The sequence below is a fragment of the Capra hircus genome, chromosome 14 (assembly GCF_001704415.2).
Source record: "Capra hircus breed San Clemente chromosome 14, ASM170441v1, whole genome shotgun sequence".
Taxonomy (NCBI): domain Eukaryota; kingdom Metazoa; phylum Chordata; class Mammalia; order Artiodactyla; family Bovidae; genus Capra; species Capra hircus.
In genome coordinates, this window is record NC_030821.1 from 33,407,495 (window position 1) to 33,429,340 (window position 21,846).

The 21,846-nt window shown below is 37.5% G+C and overlaps 1 protein-coding gene across 5 annotated transcripts in view; it reads right to left on the reverse strand.

Annotated features, from left to right (window-relative positions):
- Nucleotides 1–21,846, reverse strand: part of TRPS1 (transcriptional repressor GATA binding 1) — a 281,676-nt gene that overhangs the window by 257,976 nt on the left and 1,854 nt on the right. The window contains exon 1 of one of the 5 annotated variants that reach the window (XM_018058363.1): nucleotides 21,699–21,822. The exons of 3 other annotated variants lie outside the window; for them this stretch is intronic. In XM_018058363.1, coding sequence (XP_017913852.1) covers nucleotides 21,699–21,708 — 10 coding nt within the window. In that variant the 5' untranslated portion in view covers nucleotides 21,709–21,822. Of the gene's footprint in view, nucleotides 1–21,698; nucleotides 21,823–21,846 lie in introns of those variants that run through there. One more of the 5 variants, XM_018058368.1, reaches the window with a different exon arrangement.

Consider the following 21,846-nt stretch of genomic DNA (forward strand, 5'->3'; position numbering starts at 1 on the left):
TCAGATTCAGTCACATATCAACTATTTTCTTTACATCAGGCATACTGGAGTCATCAAGGCAAAAAGGAAGCAAATGGATATAAATTATATGAATCAATAAAGCTCAATCTTTACTAAATATCTATTGTAGTAGTAGGGAATTTAAGGTCTACTAAAAGCAGGTCTACTAAAAGTACTGATGTTTCATGATATGGCCTTGATAATATGGGCTTCCAGAAAAGGAAGTTAACTGAGAGGATATAAAAAGCATGACCATAAAAAGAATTAATTTAAAAATAAACTTGATAATGTAGAGAGGGATAAAACTTGATAGGGATCCCTGTTCAGCAACTGTCTCCAAATTTGTAATTTAAGAAAAAAATGAAGGTCTCAATTCCCAGAACATCAGAAACAAAATTAGAAGCCTCAGGCACGCCAGAAGGCCTTCACGTGCTTATGAAGACCATTATATTATGATCGAAATTGTGATCTGGTGCATATGACTTTCTTATGTTTATTTATTTCTTATTTTTATTGTACAGCTTTCTTCTTGTTTTAAAATTCTACCAGTTTATTGCTACCAACCGATCTCCCTCCACCCTCCTACACGCGTGCTCAGTCATGTAACCCCATGGGCTGCAGCCCGCCAGGCTCCTCTGTCCATGGACTTTTCCAGGCAAGAATACTGGAGTGGGTTGCCATTTCCTTCTCCGTATCTTACTCACAGCTTTCTAATTGAGACGACAGGAGATCCTACTCCTCTGTCTATTGAAGAAGGTTTTAAGTACACATAATTCAAAATATCAGAAACAGAGGTTTAAGCAGCTCCCAGAAAACTCAGTATGAGAAAGTGTGTAACACTGAAAGGCTCATAAAACTTTTTTTTTTTTTTTTAATTCATGAAAAAAACGAGAACTTCAGTTCTCATCACTGGCGACTGTCTCTCCGTGTTAATTGCACTGGCACCCAGATTACAGGTGAGTCAGAAGATTTAAACAGGAGTGAGGGTTTGAAAACCCATCCTGGAATTGGGCAGGCAGGAGGAAATAAAATGTGAGCGTTAGATCCAAAAAGGGCAAGCCGAAGAGGAAGCAGGGGAGAAGCCAAGAAGGGAGAAAGAGAGTTAGTGGAGAGAGGAAACCGAGTTGGGAAGTGGGGAGAAGGGCAGAGAGGCGGGCGATGCAGACAGGCGGAGGGACGGGAGGCCGGGCCGGGCGGGACGCGGGTACCGGGGCGGGGAGCTCGGCGCACCCGGCGGGGGGCCGAGGAAGCCAGGCGGCAAGCGCGGCAGCTTCCGCAGGACTTCCTGCGACAGCACGCCCCCAGCCCGGTGCGGAGCACGCGTGGCCGCCGCGGCCCCGGGGCGCAGGCGACAGCGAGCGCCACCGATTCACACACAAAGCTCGGGTCGGTAGCTGCAGCTTCAAAGGCAGGGGCCCCCGAAAGCAAGCCGCCTCCTTCCCAGACAACCAACAACTCTGGCGGTTTCTGAGAAGCCCTTAACAGGAAAATGGAATCCTGGTCCTGTGACTGACCTGCGGTTCGGATTTTTTAGTTCTCCTTCGAAATGAAAAGGCAATTTTACTCTTGGCTTTTAGTTCTGGGACCGTTACTAACCACCAAAACACACTGGGGCTTTACAGTTCATTCATAAAATAGAAATTCCTTTTTTATTATTATTAATCCAACAGAGACAAATCAGCTAATATTTAGATGACAAAAGGTTTTGTTTGTTTATCTGTATGTCCCACCCAATCCAACCTTTGATTTTTCTGTGTTTTTAACAAACAGAAGCCGAGTCAGAAAGCCAGGCTGTCAAGACCCCATTTGGAGCTGGGGCAGTTACCCAGGAGTGCAAATAATTTAAGAAACACAAAGCCCAGAGGATTACCAGGACAGCACTGCAGCCCCATGTCATTCAACAACTTCCCCTTACAAGAGTTTGCTGATCACAGCCTTTTTACTGTAATGGAGCCAAGAAGAGGCAGTCACTTAGACTAATATAGACTTTTTTAACAGGAGATTACAGTCTCGCTATAGAAAAAATACAAGCTGAACATGAATTATGACGAAAGCTAGACTTAAAATGTCTTATGTATACAGGCAATGGTTTTATCTCTCCAACAATGAATAAAGGTAGATTAGAGCTTAAGAAGAAAGCCGAATGGAACGGTTTTAAGAGGACAGTCACCTCGGGTTTCTCAAATCCCTTTCTCCCCCTCGATGAGAAATACAGTAGAACTGACCAAGCCTGAGTGGTTCAGCCAGACTGCCTGGGTTCAAATCCTGATACTCGACTGCTCCTTGTTTGTGGCCTACGCAACTGATTAAATTTCCCTGGGAAATGGGGATGACAGCAGTTCCTGTCTCAAGAGGAGACAAGCCACTCCAGCCCACTGCTCCACAACTGTGAACCATTATCATCATTTGCAGGTGGCCCCTCACGGAACACTAACCTCTTAGGATGCAGCCTTTCCCAGGCCAAAGTTAGCTCACCTCTGGCCGGGAGTGGCTCTCATTTATTTTTTTAGTGATCAGTGCTCACCAGGCATCCACCACATCAGTTGTGGCTCCAGGTCGCTCATTTCTATGCAAACTGTGGCCAGCCTCTGGCCACAGTTTGCATGCCCTCTGCACCCTGATTTTCACAAGTGAAAACACGACGACCCATTTAATAATGTGCTCCTTCCCATCACTGAAGGGCAGCACACAGCTTTAGCAGACAGGAAACTCGCCCGGTGCACATGCTAACCAGCTGGCAAATAGACGCATCTTCAACAAAGTCTACTCCTCCTACATAGAGTCTGATAAGCTCCATTTTAAAGGAGCCAAAACATACATTTCCTTCCTCTATTTCTGTATTTAGCAGACACGAGAGCTGGACAGTCATGTCAGGGATTATGAAACTACAATAAAGAGATTTCTAAGCCATCAAGACTACCAGAACAGCAGGACTAAATTTCGCCTACTCACTTCCAACCAAAAATATGCACCCCTTCAGTTGTGGAAAAGTACAGAAGATTTAAAGGTCCCTACTCATTAACTAGAATGCACTCTTTCTAGTTAGGAAATGCTCTCTTCTGTCACTTAACTATTGTAAATTTCACACAGATAAACTCCAACTATCTCCTTCAAAAGATTTTTAAAGTTGCTGATAGACACAAGGTGACATCAGAAAACTATGTTTGAAAGATGCAATTAGCTAAGGTCTCTAGGGAGCTTCGGCATGTTTTGTTATGAAGGAAGAAATAGACATATACCAGTCCTATAAGTAATGAGCTGTCCTAAAAGTAAAGAAATTCATTACATAGATCCTCTCCTTGATTTCTCCTTCATGGTTCTGGGTCCATACAGATTTGGGAATACACAATAATAGCAAGCCTTAACAATTTCCCAGAATTGTTTAAAATAATATTTAAGTGCTTAACAGATTCACATATGAAATCAAAGGGACTTCCCAATTCTCAGATAAAAGAAAGTTTTTTAGTTTAAAAAAAAAAAAAAAACAAAAAACAACTACAGAGAGAAGGCCAAAGATATGGTCTTTAAAAAAAAAGGCTTCAAAAATTGTTGCTTGGCTTTTAAGATGAAGTTAAAGTGATTAGTAAAAATGAAGCATTCAAAGAAGTCTCAGACATTCTTGTTTCAACATAAGAAACATCTCAGCTTCTATTATTCAGTTACCACTTTACTGGCCATCTCTCAAGGAGGCATGGATATGAAAAAGAGCAAAGAAGGGTCTAATATCCTCTCATTGCCATAAACCTGAGCTGCCCCAGGCTGCATTACTTACGGCTCTGCTCAGCTCCTGACAAACCCTATTCATCAATATCCTTGTTAGACCTTCCTAAAGTTTAAATCATTCTTGCTCCCTTAACATTCAAACATCAACCACTTACATGTAACTTTCACCGTGAAGCCAGTACATAAACCACAAACATCGGAACATAACATTTCGGCAGACAAATATTCAACATACAGAAGTTAAAACTATATATTTCTGACTCACGACCTTAGAGCCTAATGTTATCTCTCACATTGGGGTTTTTCCCCCTTATATACATTTTTCATTTCTTCTATCATTGTTTAATTAAATTTTTTGGAGTATAGTTGCTCTACAATGTTGTGTTAGCTTCTACTGCACAGCAAAATGAATCAGCCATCCATAAACATATATCCCCTCCCTTTTGGGTTTTCCTCCCATTTAGGACACCCCAGAGCACAAAGTGGAGTTCCCTGTGCTATACAGTAGTTCCCTTCAATTGTCTATTTTATGCATAGTATCAACAGTATATATGTATCAATCCCATCTCCCAATTCCTCCCAAGGCAACCCTTTCCCCCTTGGCATCCATACATTTGTTCTCTATGTCGGTGTCTCTATTTCTGCTTTGCAAATAAGGTCATCTATACCATTTAGTCCCAGGACAGAGGAGCCTAGTGGGCTGCCGTCTATGGGGTCACACAGAGTCGGACACGACTGAAGTGACTTAGCAGCAGCAGCAGCAGACCATTTTTCTAGTTAAACATATATGCGTTACAGGCACATCATTTATCACTTTGCATCTTTGACTACTTCACAGCACTTCAACTGCAATGTCAATAAAGCACAACAAGGTGGTCTGGTTTTTCATTTTTCTACAGTTTGCAAAATGTACATGGGCCTCCCTTCATCTCATTTTCACTGACGCCGTCACACTTGGTTCAAGGACATTAATCAGCAAAAGGCAGAACTTGAAAGCACATTGCAAAATATAACATAAGTTGTAACCAGTCGTATGACATTTTAAGAACAATACATTAGGGTAGACTTCAAAAATGTTTATTAATTATGCAACATCAGGATCAGATAATCCTTCTCCTCTGTGAAACCTGACAACCCAATTTCACAATTTTCTCAGCATCTAAAAGCCTTACGCTCTTCTGGCCAAAGTATTCTCCTCTTAAGTGCCAATTTAATGCAACACTTTTGAGAAACCACTGTATCCAAGACACTGTATAAAGAATAGAAATAAGCTGGGTGTGCTTTTATTCTCCTCACACTTGCAATGGCCAAGTGATTCTGGTATGGGCTCTACTAGAGCCAAAGATAAGTGAAAGCCCAGGGCCAGGGTGTTTAAATCTCAGTGAGTAGAAATGAAAGGCTTCAGGAAAAAGAAATACAGAAGTTACCATTTGAAGAATAAGTAGGATTCCTATAAGTAAGACTGGATGAAACAAAGGTATTTCAGAGAGGGGAGAGCATGAAGGAAGGTAGGTTGGGGAAAGTTCTGGAACTCAATACTACTTTAAGGATAGAACACATGGTACTGTAAAGATGGAACTGGTAAACTGGGAGCAGAGTTTAGGGTCCCACATACCAAGCTAAGGATGACGAACAGGTTCATAAACAAGGACCTATGCACTTGCAGGCCAGCAATGTGGCTCAGGTAAAGAATCCATCTGCCAGTGCAGGAGACACAGCTTCAGCCCCTCGGTTGGGAAGATCCCCCGAATAAGGAAATGGCAACACGCTGGAGTATTCTTGCCTGGGAAATTCCACGGACAGAGGAGCCTGGCGGGCTGCAGTCCACGGGGTCACAAAGAGTCAGAAAAGACTGAGCAACTAAACAACAACAATAATACTGTAATAACCAACTCAGTTCTAGAGGTGAAACCCTGGAGTGATTTCATTTGGATCAAAAGGTGCAAGCATACAATCCTCAAGGAAAATTGCAGCACTTAAGAGGAAAGTCAAGGACAGACTGGAACAAGTGCAGCAGGGATGCAGCGCCCCTTAAGCCAGGCCAAGAGAGATACTCAAGAGAATGGCTGGCAGTATCCGATTCATTTAAGACGTGCAGTCAGATGGAAAGACCATTGGGCCTGGCTGCCACAAGGCCACTGGTGTCCTCAGTACAGCGGTGTCCACAAACGGAGTCATCCTGGCAGAGTGCACTTAGTTAAGAAATGGAGACGTACATGAAAAAAGCCTCAGATTTAGGCTCCCGATATTTTCCCCACTCGAAAGTTATTTTTACATCTGAGTAGGTTTACCTTTATCTGAAAAAGGGAGACTGGATTCCATATCTGGCTTAGAAACATTCTAATTAATAAATCTCAAAGAGCAACATTTTGACTTTGTGCCATGCCAAGTACAAGATGAAATCCATCTGGAAATAAATGAAAAGTAGCCTTTTGTTTCATTTTACCTTGTGTTTTTTTCCAAAACTGTCAAGGGAACTATATCATTTGCCAACTTTTCCCTAAAATCAATCCACTGCTTAAACCATAACCTATCTCTCAGCTTCAGTAACCATATATTAGCTACACAATTGCAAATGAACTTTTCTGAGATTTCGAGAACACTCTAAACAACTGCAGTTGGATTATAATCCAAATGAGCTCAAGATAAATGCCACGTAAAACCTTCTATAAAATATCCAGGATACTTTTTGTTCACAATATGTGCTATGAGAACAAGCATAAAAATGTTTTAACATTGTTTGAGAAGGCATTTACCAAAAGGAAGCTGAATATATTCAGGGAGAATAGTTTTGATTCAGGGAGAATCAAATAAAATTAATTGTATACTGTTTTATCAGGAAAGCAAATCCCTTAATAAGTGGAAAGAGAAGAATGAAATTTAAAAAAAACTCATCTTATTTAAATCTTATCTGGATTTGATATGTTTTAAAAGCCAACAAAAAAGTACTTTCTGATAAACAAAGCTCAGAGTAAGAGCCACTTTAAATTTATTTTGATCAGCAATGCCAAGAGCACAGGGATAAAGTTCCAATCTCCTAAAGTCAAAGGAGAAAAATAGATACTTGGAATATAGGGAGAGAATCAAGTAGAAAAATAAATTCCAAAAATAACATCAAGAAAATCATTAAGAAAGGCTAGGGCAAGACAGGTACTGATAGCGTTTCCTATGGTTTGATTAGGTATACACTGGATATTTACCAGTCAGGCCTCCCCCAAAATTACATAAAGAGATAATAGCCAGAGGAAGAGAAGGAGAAAAATCCTATTTATATAATAATAATGGAAGTTTTCAGCCTTTCTCTGTTTTGTATGCTCACTATACCAAAAAAGAGATTTCATGTAGGATGATCAGTGTAACAGTTTAAATGGCTCCTTAATCCATTTTAGAAGAATTGCTTTTTAATGTTAAAAGATCATTCCATTACTCTCTGACTTAATTATTTCTAACTGATTGATATAATTTTCCACAAGCAAACTATACCCTTTTAAAGGAATAACTGTGCACAGCCATTTATACAGGATTTTCACCTGAATGAAACACTAAAGAAACAAAACCACCATATTTTAGGGGAAAAAAAGAAAAAAAAATTCTGCCCTCTGGCTAAGAAACGGAGGAAAATACAGACAAACAAAAGCGAGACCAACAGGTATCTTCACATTGCAGCTCAACACTCAGGTACAAATACAGACCCTGTACCAAACCAGCCCATTTCCAGGGGCAGACACAACTTTTTCTGCCTTCTGAAGCCACTCTGAAAGAGTCTGGGAATGTGCTGGGTCCAATACTTGTCTGCAAGGCATTCATCACAATTCCTTAAAACAGAAATGGAAATGATGGCATGGAGGGAAGTATAAATCACAAATTTCACTCAGGAGGGAGTTGCATTAACACTTTAAATTATAAATATAACTATTAGGATTGAAAGATAAAAAGAAACAAGGAATTACATAAAATACCTCAGATGTCTAAAAAAGACATTTTTTCCCCTGTTTTTTCCAATGCAACAGATTAAATGATCAAAATTAGCTTAACTATAATCAGTAAACAAATGTTAACTGCATCCATATTGACTGGGGTCATAGATTAAAATAGAATGTTTAAAAAATGCCTAAAAATATGAATTAAATTTATATTTAAAAATATTTACTTTTCCCTACATGTAGGCTGAAATTTATCATTCAAAAGACAGGATTAATAAGGAAAGCATTTAAAATAAATGAGATTCTTTCATTATTCTTTTGTTAATTTGTTTTTATAAATGCTGAGGAGATTATGTAAAATGCCACAAATGGTTTCTCAACCACATTTTAATAACTAATTGCACATTTCAGGCCTAATCTCACAGATGTTTCTGTAGTTTTCAACCTGCCAAGGGGCTTGTGGGTGTTACAGATACAGAAATGTCCAGTCTCCCAGTTTCTTAGAAGATTAAAAAAAATCCTTAATTCCAATGGGTTGCTTTTTTAAAAAATGGTCTCAAAATAGATAAATGTTGGAGGTATTTTAAGGGGAGAACAATAATACAAAGTACGTTCTTGTTAATGATTAATTCATAACCAATTCTTCAGTACCAACTGGGTTTTTTATACATGAACACAAAGAGACACCTCTTGTCAGGGGTTTGAAAGAACCATCAAGCCTAGATTTTCTGCTGTAACATTTTAACTTGTCACAGTAATTTCTAGACTAAATATTTGATTCTCATATCTTCATAGATATTAATACAGAAATAATATAGGCTGTGTCGCTGCCATTTAGTCACTGTCATGTCCGACTCTTTCGCAACTCCCATGATCTACAGCGCACCAGTCCCTCTATCCATGGAATATCCCAGGCAAGAATACTGGAGGGGGTTACCACTTCCTTCTCCAGGGAATCTTCCAGACCCAGTGATCGAATCCCTGTCTCCTTCACTAGAAGGTGGATTCTTTATCACTGAGCCATCAAGGAAGCGCCGATATGGAATATACTAACTGACATTATATGATCATCAATTTCCCAATGCACATTAATGTGCTATTCTATTCTCCCACCATCACAAAAGGAAAAAGAAAGATGAATGCATAGAAAATATTAGGCAGGTTTCCTCAACAAATATCAAAACTGTCTAGTGCGCTACGTATAAATGAGGATGCTGATCAGATGGCAATTCTAGTTTAGTCTTTTATTTAACTAGCCATGTAACCATGGAAAATCCACTTGATTGTCAGTTTTCTCAATTATAAAATGAGTCTGTTAGAATGGATAGATCTCATGTCTCTTCTACCACTCAAAACAGGACCAAATGGTTACTTTGACCAATACCTGAATTAAAGAAAAACAAAGAAACAAAATTTAAACTTGAACATCAGATATAAGACAGACCATTCAAGGAAAATCCAGCCATTGAAGAAAGAAATGTTTCATTGGCCAGGGTCTACTCTTCCTCAACAAAAAAATATTAAAAGATTCTCAAGAGTAGATCCACCAGTGCACAAGTATGCAACATCGCACACTCGTGCACATGATGAAATGTATCCACCAGTCAAGGAGACAGGGGCAGCGCCCCAAGAAAATTCTCTGACTAAGCACTTCACTCTACATCTAACCTCAGACAGGAGATGAAATTTATTCTCCCCTTAGTTTCCTTGTGTACATGGTTTTATCGATGGAACATAATCAGCTAAAATGTACACATACTGTCGGGTTCATAAAGTTTGCTCCAATTTTATACAATCATCTTTTGTCAAAATAAATCTGACCAGCTATTTCTACAAAAGTGTTTATGCAAAAAGGCCATGTTTTCTCCTACATTAGGAAAGAAGAAGTATTGTAGAATTTTGTCCTTCCTCATCTATAGCTCGAGGCTTTGAACTAAATCTAAAAACATTGTCCAGGATCTTTCACCATATTCCAAACAGGTAATTTTTTTTAAAGTATCTTTTCAAAATAACATTAAGTATGATCTGAAGTCATCAAATTAGCCCAATTTCACAACACGTTTTGATTACACCAGGCCAAAAGTTTTGGAAAAACGTTTGCCTGACATCACGGGAATCAAAACAAGGAGGTGGTTAGTTGAAACGTCCACATTTCTACCAGCGGAGACACCAAACTACTGTTAAACACACGGGACCGGAATGGAAATAATGTCCTTTCTGAGAGTCAATTCCACATTCAGGGATTAGTCGGGTGATGTGTTCTGGTTACTAGTTTGCAATTTGGTATCTATTTCTTAGGGCTTGATGCACTTGCTCCAAATGAAAGTATTTCAAAATAGTCTGTAAGATGAATGTGCAAAGCCGTTGCTTCTTTAGGGTAGCAGCCTTATTTGGTTTACACAAAACTATAAGGATGCCAATCATTTTAAGCAAAGCAGCCTGCAAAAATAAATAAATAAATAAAATACAGGCAACACCAGAGACATTTCACTTTATACTAAACATTTCTACAGTAAAATATATCAGGTCAAAGTCTTCACTGTATACACAGTTGAATTTTAAACCTGCACATTTGAAAATATTTCACATTTTCTTACGAATTTTGGAAAATTCTGTAGGACTATCTTAACACTATTTCAAAGTTGTTTAAATATTCTTTTTCTTTCTCCTTCAACCAAAATTTTTGATACAAATTGCCTAAGGATATAACTGAGAAACAACTAAATATCATGTTATTTTACACGGTTCATAATTTTGGCAACTAACCTCAAAGAATAAATATATGATTTTCAGATACCACTCCTGTTTGAAGTAAAAATAACAGCATGCAAATGACATAAGAAAGGATTTCTACATAGCGACTCCTTAGAAATGACCAAAATATCTTATCACAGGAAGGTATGGCAGGGAAGCTCAATTTCTGATGCCCTCAAAATGAGTTTCTGAAAAGATAACACACACATACAAGAATAAAAAAGGAATGCAAAATTAATTTGCACTTTATGGGAGATAAAAAGGGTTCTATAAGTAGAAAACTCTAAAAAGATAAAGTATTTCCTCTCCTTTCTGAAAGGCTTAAAAAAACAAAACTCAATATTTCAAACTTACAAGCAATCCAAGAGAATTTGGAAAATATTTCTCTAAAAACCAATCCAGAATGCAGGATGTCAATTTGAAAATAATGGAAGCATATTTCGTTTTTAAATTTGAAAACTTTTTGAAGACAAAAAAAAATCAAGTTAACATCTCAGTGATTAACTCAGGGGCTGCATAGCCAAGAACAACTTTCAGCACTTAAAACATAAAACTGTCAGTTTCCTCTGCTTGGAGACAAAACATACAGAAAGCAAATATTCACTGCTCTATTTTCCTAGACATGAAAGACAGAACTAACTTTATAAAAGGTGATCACTGAATATTTCTACCTATTATCATATTTGTGCCACGGTTCCTAAAAATCAGTTACAAATTTCAAATCTCAGAACCATTTTTAGTAGATGGCTACTAACACTTCATTACCCTCCAAACCCTGATGGAAATACAGTCATTTATTGAACTTCACTTCAGCTCAAGGCACAAATATGTTAAACAGTCTATGCATGATGTTATTAAATATAAGCTACCATAAACAAGTAAAACTCTTTACTAAAGATATCAAAGGGCTGAAAGCATGATGCTTGGCAATCTATTTCTTGCAAATCTAAAGCATATTGATGGTGAGCATAATTTAAGTACTCTCTTCCCTGAATCAAGATACATTCATTTCAAGAATCATCCATGATCAAACGATCAAATTCATATTTATAAACTTGGAATACATAGCTGGGTAGAAGCACTAAGTAACTAAACTGCCTTATTTTTTTTGCCAGACATATGTCACAGTTGGTGATTACAATTGTTGAAAAATTACACCAAAACTTTATTTAATTTCATTGGATGTATTTCCTCATAGAAATGGAATGGCAAAGGCCTGCTCAAGAGCAAACAAGAAAATCAAATTATTAGTTTACAGTATATAAACTTCTGTTTTTTATGCAGCTCCCTCCCCAAAATATAAATATTATAAAGAATAGAAGCAAAAACCCTAGAATTGGCTCATTTTTTTCCACTGAAAGGAGAAATCTTTATTCCTCCAAAACCTGAAATATTCAATCCCAAAGAGGAAAAAAACAAACAAAAAAAAAAATGGTAATAAACCATAGCAGAAAAATTCAGAGGAAGCATGCTTGCTCTCAGCATAATTTTCTTTAGCAACCTGAGATGAACAACATCACGCTACCCGTGATCTCTGCTTACTCCTCTGTAAACCATCCAGAGGATTTTCAAAAAGGAAAAAATTCTAGTTCTGCTTTCAAACGCCAGATTAACTTACTGGGCCTCCACTCCTGAAGGGAAACAGCACAGTAGCACACCAGAAGCTGGAGGATGCTTTATGTCACGCAAAGCCGGGACTGGTGAGTGGGGCCCCAGTGGGCTTGCTCGAACTTTCCCAAGTACCATAGGCAACGAGGTCAGAGTCTTCCATGTCAAAAACCTATCAATAAGTAAAGCCATCCACAGCAACAGTTCCTTATGTTATAACGGTCTTGTGCAGTATCCAAGTCCACCTTCTGTTCAGATATACATACTTACAAGTCGTTCTAAATAGGAACCAAAAATGGGAAAAACAAAAAGAAGGGACATCTGCTTACACCAGTATCTACTACTCTGTTTTCCATTTCTAATCATCGTTGGTCTCACTTCTTAATTTTTATCATTGCCAGTGGAATTATTCAGGCAGTGAGACGAGCATGTACCCACCTAAGTAAATGTTAATGATGATTTACTGAACTATGCTAGGAGTAACAAGTACAAGACAGGTGTGTCAGCGTGTACACAAATATGCGGAACGGTAAAGAGTTAAATGTCTGACAAAGTGAACATGCAAGATCATGCACAAACATTTACACATAAAATGTGTACTTTATGATTTTTACTATTGGCTTGAAATCTTGAGCGACAGCTTTCTTACTTAAAGCTTATCAAAGTACAAAGAAAAAGTAAAATGTAAATAATGAGGGCACTCTTTCAACAACATAAATTGTCTTTAAGAACGGGACATTTCAAAGTAGAATAAACACTGATGGGACAGAGAGTAAAATAAACAGTTTATTGTGATTGAGGTTTAGATGACATCGAGTTTCTTAAAGTAATTTACTACATCTTGCATCCAATGAATGTAAAGCAAATTCGTTCTAAATGCAAAAGAGAAACATCTCCTTACTATCTGCTTATAAATTACAGAAAATGAGGTTTCATATTAACCCATAATTACTTAAATGTGTAATTGCTTACACTGGCCACTTATACCTAAAGTTAGCTTCTAAAATGTACCTAAGTTTGCAAAACTGAGGAGTAAAATTTGCAATAATCTTTTTAAAAAAAATACACTGTACTTCCAATAGTAAGTTAAAAACAGTATAAGACATAATCAGTTGTGTTTTTCAATTTATAATTTAATTAACGAAATTTTAGCAGCTAAATATAGAAAAATACACAAGTTTAAACAGTCTCAAGGGTATATCTATAAATAACTGGTAAAGAACTATTAATCATTCAATAATCAGACTTAAATGTATAGAGAACCTTTAATAACATGAGCCCTGATAAGAAATTATATATATATGTGTGTGTGTATATATAAATCACCAGTCTTAATTTCCATCAGTTGAATGGTATTTTAAAATATTAGAACGACCTAGATTCTCTTCTCAAAAATATTTCATGGTATCAAAGTAAAGCAGGAACAAATGCCAAAATCTCTTTTAGGAATTTTTGTATGTTCAGAAATTCTTAGTATTATAGTATTGAGAGATAAAACAGGCTGATATGTTTATATCTACATCTTTCATAGCTAAGGATATGTGAATACTGACATCACAAAGAAGTCACATGTAAAAGTTTGTTTTAATTTGTCTGGCCAATCTTACCCCCCAGTTCAGAACCAAAATTTTAATTAAATAAACCCTCAAATAGGTGTTGGGATGCATTAGGTAATTAAAGTGGATATTACAAAGACTAAAGTCATTTCAAAAAATATGTAATATGTTAAAATTCCATTCGGTGCCTGTAATGCAAAAACATTCTATACGAGTGAGAATATAGCTCTGTGCATGTACATGTACGCTCGCACAAAGTTAACGTGAAGTCACAAAATCATACCCTGCACTTGTGCATAGCTCAGAAGAAAAAAAACTGAAGTAGATTAGTAATGCTTGGTCCCTTTGCACATGAAGTGTATCATGTAATAGAGAAATTAGATTCCACAAACTAACTTCTGCCGTCTATATTTACACTATTTATAGATGTATCTGATCTCAGATATAATACATGCTTCTATACAGAGAAACAGAACTAGTAATTCACAAGATTCACTGAAAGCCACACTGTAGAATCTACTCAAGAAACATACATTATAGTAAAAATATTTGCTGATTTGTAATTTTCATAAATTCTATCCAAATTCAAGTGGAAAAAAACTCTGAAAGAAAAATCTTTTTCGTTTCTTTTTTTCTACAGCAAAAATATACTTAATGTCTAAATAGCATTTGTGGTATATCTATCATCCTATACTGGGTTTATTCTTGGTTACTATAATACTCAATTAAATAATAAAATATTAATGCTTTTTTTAAAGCGTGGGACACAAACATGTAATACAAATGTTTATTATTCTTTATAATCCTACACTACTCACTATCATGAATACAAATAATTAACAGATAAAGCAATTATAAATGCAAATAAGAGAACCATGCTTCTATCAAATAAAGGGGAAAAAATCAGAAAATAAAGTATGGGCCCTTGTATATTTCCCTCTAATACTATTACAGAAGCCTTAAATAGCTAATGGTGTCAGTCATTTGTTTATTTATGTTAAATACAGTGAATATATAAGTCAACTTCTGACTTACTTAAAAGTATTTAGAACATTTTACAGAACTTATTTTGACTGTGTCTATTACCTAGATACTGAAGTTGTTGTATTGTGTTGCTTGATGAAATAGAACATACAGCAACCCTCAAAACCAGTATTACAAGCCTGGCAAATAGCATCACATTTGGGTGACGCACGGAATCCATCACCCTAGGGAAAAACGCATTGGATCATAGTACGAAGTCTTTACATGTTCCATATTATTTCTACATAACGTTTTAAGATGACAGAATTGTAAACTATAAAGTGCTATTGCATAAAAAGATATATTCAGGAACAGCACTGTCACTTAACTGCTCCTCTCAATAAAAATTTGGGACTTAAAAAAAAATTATCTGCAGAACTATTTCTTAAAATACACCGAAAGATGGCATTTTTGTATAAGGGTTTTTTTTGGTGTCATTTCTTAAATTCCTTAGTAAATTTAGTGTAGATATAAGTACTGTGATCATGATGGCTTTATTATGTTTAAACTCCACTTATTTCAAACGTCAAGACTTTATAAGGTAGGTCATGCCTTAAAAGATTCATGGTTTAACGTATAGAGTTAATTGTTTAGCAAAGTGGATTCCACCTTCAAGGTGTATCTTAGTATTACCCATGCACATATACATACATAAAGCATACCTGCGAGAGCATGCGCACATATCAGCAGTAATTGAAACTTACCCTGATACTTCAAGCATTTGCAAATATAATGCTAGATTTCCTCTCACATCACAGACATACTACTGCTAATAACCAAAGTATTACACAAATTAAAATGTTACCTTTGTTCAAACAATACTGCAGTTCATTATATAACAGAAAGTGTCATCCTTAATCGCTCAGGAAGGAAGATACTGGTGGATTCTTGGAGAAGTGGTGCGGAATGGTTTGAGGCAAAACCGAAACATATTGTTTAAGTAAAGCTTAAGGGGAGGGGATCATATGCGCAATTGATGTATTTTTTTTTTTTTTTTTTTGGTATCGTCTTCCACAAAGCCTCTCCAACCCCTCCCCAACACTGAACAGTAAACAAACTACTGACATTAAAGGACTGCAGCACTAAATACCTCCCTTTGCCTTTTTTTTCCCTTCTTGCAAAACTTTATTACTGTTACCTCTGTTTTGCAGTAATAAACCAGCATTCAATCAACAAAACCGTAATGACAGAGATATATTTGTAAACTTTGTAAAAAATAAAACAAATCAAGATTCATGTTAAGATACTTTTGCTCTGCTGATGCGAACAAGTTATAGTTTAAGTTCCTACGGTTTCTCCTGACACATCCTTATGGTAAGGAGTGGTTAGCAGAGAAAGAATGTTTCTGATCTGAACTGAAGTCTATAGTTATAAGAAAAACTGAGAAAAACGTTAAGGTAAATCAAAACTGTCAAACTTTCATGCAGGGAATTCTTTTAACTTCCCTGAATATACAAGATGCTTTTAATGGTAATTACAAATTAAAAGACATTTTAAGGTATCTGCGAGATACCTAATTTTCAGTATGCATTATTTTTTAAACACATTCTGTGTAAAAGGGGGCAAATAGAACCTCAGCACAAATTTAGGGTTAAAAGCAAAGTCCAAGACAGGTAATCGTAAGATTTAAACCAAGACAAGTAACCAGTAAGATCTGAACCTTACGAACAATCCCTATCAGAAATTTTGATACTTCTGACCCCCCAAATAGGGCGGAGGGCCTCATTTCTGGGTGCAGTGTCTCTCCAAGGAAGGAAAAACTGCTACAAATCTTTTTGCCTTCTGAAAAGATTCTCCTACTTGCTAGCTTCTGAAGTTGCCCTGATGTCAACCAACATCACCAAGATAACTCTAAACTGGAGAAAGTTGTTTGCCTGTACAAGCCAGGAAGAGAGAAAATGACTATTTTATAAGAAAAAAAAAAGAAAAAGAAAAGAAACTAAAAACACTGTGTGATAACAGGGTTAAAAATTATCCCCTAAAATTGTGAGGGGAAAAAAAAGAGCCGCCCACACAAACTGACCCTTAAAATTAACGCTTTCAATATAAAAATATATTTTTGTAAAGTTTCACCTATTTTCCTACCACTGCACATAAAAATGATTAATGTCAGAATGAAACTTCCACATTTCAGACTCTTGCTAACAGGTGTAGCATTCTTTACATAAACATATTCATTGACCTGTCGCCATTGATAATCTTAATTAATTCATCGCAAATTAAACAAAAACAAATGTTTTACTCTCCACCTCCCCCCCAATAAGAAATAACGCAATACAAATACCCGCTCTCCCCCAAAAACCCAAAAACTGTTTAAGTTATGGTAACCTGAAATGCACCATCCATCACAGAGAGCAATTGGAGAAATCCAACAGGGCTCAGCAGGAAAGATTTTTAATAACAGATTGAAAAACAGAATAAAAATAACTGCATCAACAGAGCCTTTCTTCCTCAGGCCACAAGCCCGTTCTTACTTGAACTTTTTTTTTTTTTTTTAATGGCATTTTGGCCACTAAAACCAATCCAGAACATTATTAAAAGTTAAAAGCTACCAATTACTTCTGTCTGTTCTTTTAAAGCAAAGTTTGGCATTACGTCAGTTGGTTTAAAGAAAACAAGAAAGAGAGAGAGAAAGAGTAGGAGAGAAAGTTTCCTGCTTGTATAAACTAAACCACCAGGGAAGGTGTCTAGCCACTTGTAAAGTATTTACTGCAGGTTTTTAAAGAGCTAGAAACATTTTAAAAATTAAAAGTTTTCTTTCTCATTTTTAATGAAATGTACTTAGCAACAGAAAGTGTTATCTTTCATGTCTTTCTTTGGGGTATTTCAATGCTACTTGTATTTCAATCACAGCTTTGAGTCAGAAAATGATTTCCACTGATGCTTCAAATGTGAAGGGCATAGATAATTTTATCTTCATTTTTGCTACCTGGATTTGTGCTCTTAGGAGAAAAAAAAAGTTTAACGATAAAAAGTAGACATTGCTCCTATAACAGCTACTGCAGCTGCAGTGACCATCTAGGCTTATTTATCTAACTCTTAACAATTCAAATCATTTTCATCCACAGATCCTTCTGCAAATTCAGCAAAGGGGTATCCTTAAACCCAATGCTCTCTTTCTAACCTAAACCAAGTTCTACATTATTATACCCATCAGAGAACCAAATCAAAAGCCAACAAATTCAGTTTTCAGGAATCTGAGAACCACTGAGTGATGGGACAACTCTAAAGGTTACCATAATAGCAACATTAAAGACATTATTTATAAAGGTCATATGTAAGTGATAGAACATCCTATATAAATAAACAGCCTAGGACCTACTAACACCCGAGGATAAATTTTTAAAAGTGGTTATTCCCTCCGCAAAACTCTTTGCTACTGAACAGTGTATAAAACACCACTTGGTATTTTAAAATATTTCCTTTACCTACTGGTTAAAGCTTTTAGGAGATAAATAATTTAAAAAGTCTCCTCAATTTTTTTAACATAAAAATTGCAGAGTGCATTAGTATTCTCTATCTGTGATGAGAGAATCAGACTAAATTTCTACTTGATAAAGGCTGTAAGAGTTTCTTCATATTTTATCTAAGGGGGACCTTCCAATTTCATAAATCATAACTAGACTAGTAACAAAGAATTCAGTTCTTTCTCTATGGTGGGATCAAAAGATGAACGCAGTTATCACATAGATAGACAAAGTAAAACCAAGTCTAGACATGCCGTCATTAATTTCCCCAAATTTCAATCAGCAATAAATAAGGAAGCTAAATGAGTAAACAAGACTCAGAATTAGTTATCAAGGCTATTAGTACTGAAAACCAGCAAAACAGGGGAAGAGAAAGAAACCTCTGTTACCTGGAAGCTTGACCAAGGATGAACAACAGAAAAGCAAGTCCATAAAACTTGCCTGTTTTTATCAAATTGATTGTAACTTGTGAGCTGCAATATTTGGGACAGGACTGTCTGAGTTTATAGTTTTCTGTGCCTGCCAAAAACAGATGCAAACTACCACACTGACTGTCCTGCGGAAACTAAATTAAGCAAAGGCAAATACCAAGTGGAAAGTTGTCAGCCTGTTGAATGAATAGCTGCATTTTACACACAGAGACTATCTTAATGAGAATATGTTTTAATGTGCATCAGTCATTTTCAGTGCATCACTTACTGCAAAAATAATAATTTCCCCTTTAAATCAATTATAAACACCTGCCCCTAACTTTATTAAAGTCTGGTACACATAATAGCATAGTGCCGTTATATTATTATTATCAAAGGGATACTGAAGGGGAAAAAGTCTTACACACATGTATTATAAGGAACACTTAAAGGCTGGTTATCTATATCTGTGTTAATTGCAAATTCAAAATAAAGTTTCAGCTCAAAAACAATCTGCTGCAAGCCTCTGAAAACTCTCAATAATGTTTATTTACTTCAAAAAAGAAGATAAGACAAGAGTTTATTAAAACTTACCACAAATGTACAGATCATTAATTGCAAATTTTATTTCTTCTGCATTTCTTCTCCCTGGCTAGCTCTCTCCACAAGATACACACACACACACACACACACACACACCAAAAATAATAATAACAACAATAGAAACATCACTGAAATACTAGAATCTTAAAAAGCAGCTTTTCCACAGATGCATTCACCTCCCTGCTTTGAAGGTTTTCCTTATGAATGAAGTTTTCCTTGTGTGTAGCGAGACCTATCCTGTGGAAATGAGAGTAAACTCAGGAGTGGTACGTGACTTAAAAGAAAAGCAAAAATAATACTGAAAATACGGTAGGACCATGTGTAACTCACTTATGACTAGCACTCTCATATGGATTCTAACCTATTTTTAAGCAAGTATGAGGATGTTATAAAATCCTTTAAAATCTCACTCTTCAAAACACTGAGCTCTAAAATCAAGCCAAACTTCCCAGCCACGATGATACTCTTCTTCTTTTAATATTACCTTTAAGAGACAAAGGACCAAATCTAAAAAGCAGCAAAGACCCTGGAAATTCAAAAGAGTGACTAACTTTTTTGTGAGGAACTTGCTATGTTTCACTGTTTATTGGGAGAGTGTCCGACTTCGTTACTACATGTGGAAAAGCATTCTGCACACACATATCCTAACATATAACAGATAGATCAGGAAGCCATAAACATCAGCTCGCCGATGCTAAGTAATACTTTGCCAAGAGAGTATTAATAAAGACCGGGAATGCCTTACATTTAGAGAAATCAAGTCCGAATGCTGGCACCAAAACTCTCTTTCCCCTTTAGGAATTTTATTTTCACGTTACTAATATCCAGAAATCGTTATCAAACTTTAGCACGTTGGTGGCCCAGTATACAAATCGATCTAGAGATGTTTCCATTCAAGGGTACAGCTTTAAAAGGAAGTTATGAAATCTAAGGACAGAGAAGCTCTAAGGCCCATATGTTTGACTTGTTAAGATTAAGCACATCATTAATAAACTTTCACTTAAAGGTAAAAAAAAAAAAAATCCTTCAAATGTTGGTATCATTTCCAGACTGTCCTGTCAGCATCACAACTTACAGGAAACGCTTCATCTTCCCATACAAACCCTGTATTTATTCACAACCCTGGCATAGGAAGGGAAAGAAAAAAAGCCCACACCGTTTTAGAGCTAGTTAGCTTTTATATATTAACTGGTGGAATATCTGAGAAAGCGGTCTAAGCAAATGAGTAGCATGTCAGAAACTTGACAACAGTGAGCTCAGGAACTTTCATTCTCATTTTGTCCACGTCAAGAACTGGCCGCCCTCATGACTTTTTCTTCGCTGCCCCTTGCATTTTTAACTCTGGCAGGCTTTTCTAAATGATCAACTTTTCCTAAAACCAGCAGGAAAAGTAACATGATGCCAGCCAAGATCCATAGGTTTTAACCTAAGAGCTGGAAAACTCGAAAAAGTGGTTGGAAGCTTCCTAGTTTATTTTTGCTTTGGACAATCACAGTTTCAGCCAACGACCAGGCCTAGAGTAAGCATTTTTGGGTAATTTCGTCCCGGGCCCTATCTGTATTTTCCCTTTGTACTTAAGTGTCGCTCTCAGTCCCTTTCCTGTTCACCTGGTGCGTTTACGCAAGTTCAATGAATGTCCAAAAGTTCAATGAATCTCCAAAAGTTGCATGAATCGGCCTAACTGGTCTGCGATTTGAACGTCTCCGCTAAGCTTCTCACTTCACTTACCTCACTTAAAACTCTAGCCGTGATTTCCAAAATAGGATAAGGATGAATACGCTACTATAATTTTGATTCATCATTAAGCTTCATCGCTCTCACTCAAAAAACTTTCAAAGACTCAATTCTGAGGCCTAAAAAGATATGAGGAAGTAAAGCGAGACCTAACATCTAATATTACGTCCAAGATTTCCCTCTGAAACCCACCAGTCCCTCTAGCCCTCTAACTTAAATTGCTTTAGAGTCTTGGGGCCATAAAACAGTAACTGACTTCCTTGGGGAAAAGGGGGAAACACCACCAGCTCACACAGGTACTAACAACAACAAAAAAAAAGCTTTCCCAGCCACAAAAACAGCTTTGCACTTCAAACGGCTCCCACCGCCGCCTCACCCTCAAATTATTCATGGGGTCTCATAACCTTGGAGTTATTTGAAGGGACAGCGGTGTTTGCCTTGGCCTTTCAAAGATGCGTCTCTCTAGAACCCAAACAGGAACTGGACAGAAGGCGAAGCGCCCGGCTGCCTGGATGTCCCACCGCTGTCAGGCATTTCATCACCGGCCAGTGTCCGCTGACCCGCGACCCAGGGCGCATCATCCGCACCGCAGAGGAAGTCTGCCCCTTCCTCGGCCCCTACGGAAGCGCCCCGGCGGCGAGGCCTGCCACATGGCACGGACAGGGCACAGACCCCTCGGCCCGGCTGCCCTGAGCCGCGCAGGGGCGGGGGCACCGAGGGATGCGACACCCTCCACCTCCAGCCCAGCTGGGCCTTTAAGGGGAAAAAAAGTTTGAAGCCTGGCTTTGCAAACTCTTCAAAGACAGCGCCAGTCCTGGGCTGTTTTCCCACTTTGGGGGGCCACACGAAGGCCCCTCTCTGAGACCCTTCCGACCCTCCCGAGTTCGCCCAACTTACTACTCTGCATGCCGGCGCCTAACCTGCTCCCCGCTTGTCAGGAGCCCCGGAAAACTTGCGGTGGCGGCGGCCCCTCGGGTCCAACCACCCCCAGCTCCTCCGCTGCTCCCGGTAGGAGAGAATTAAAATCAGCCAGAAAGAGACAGCG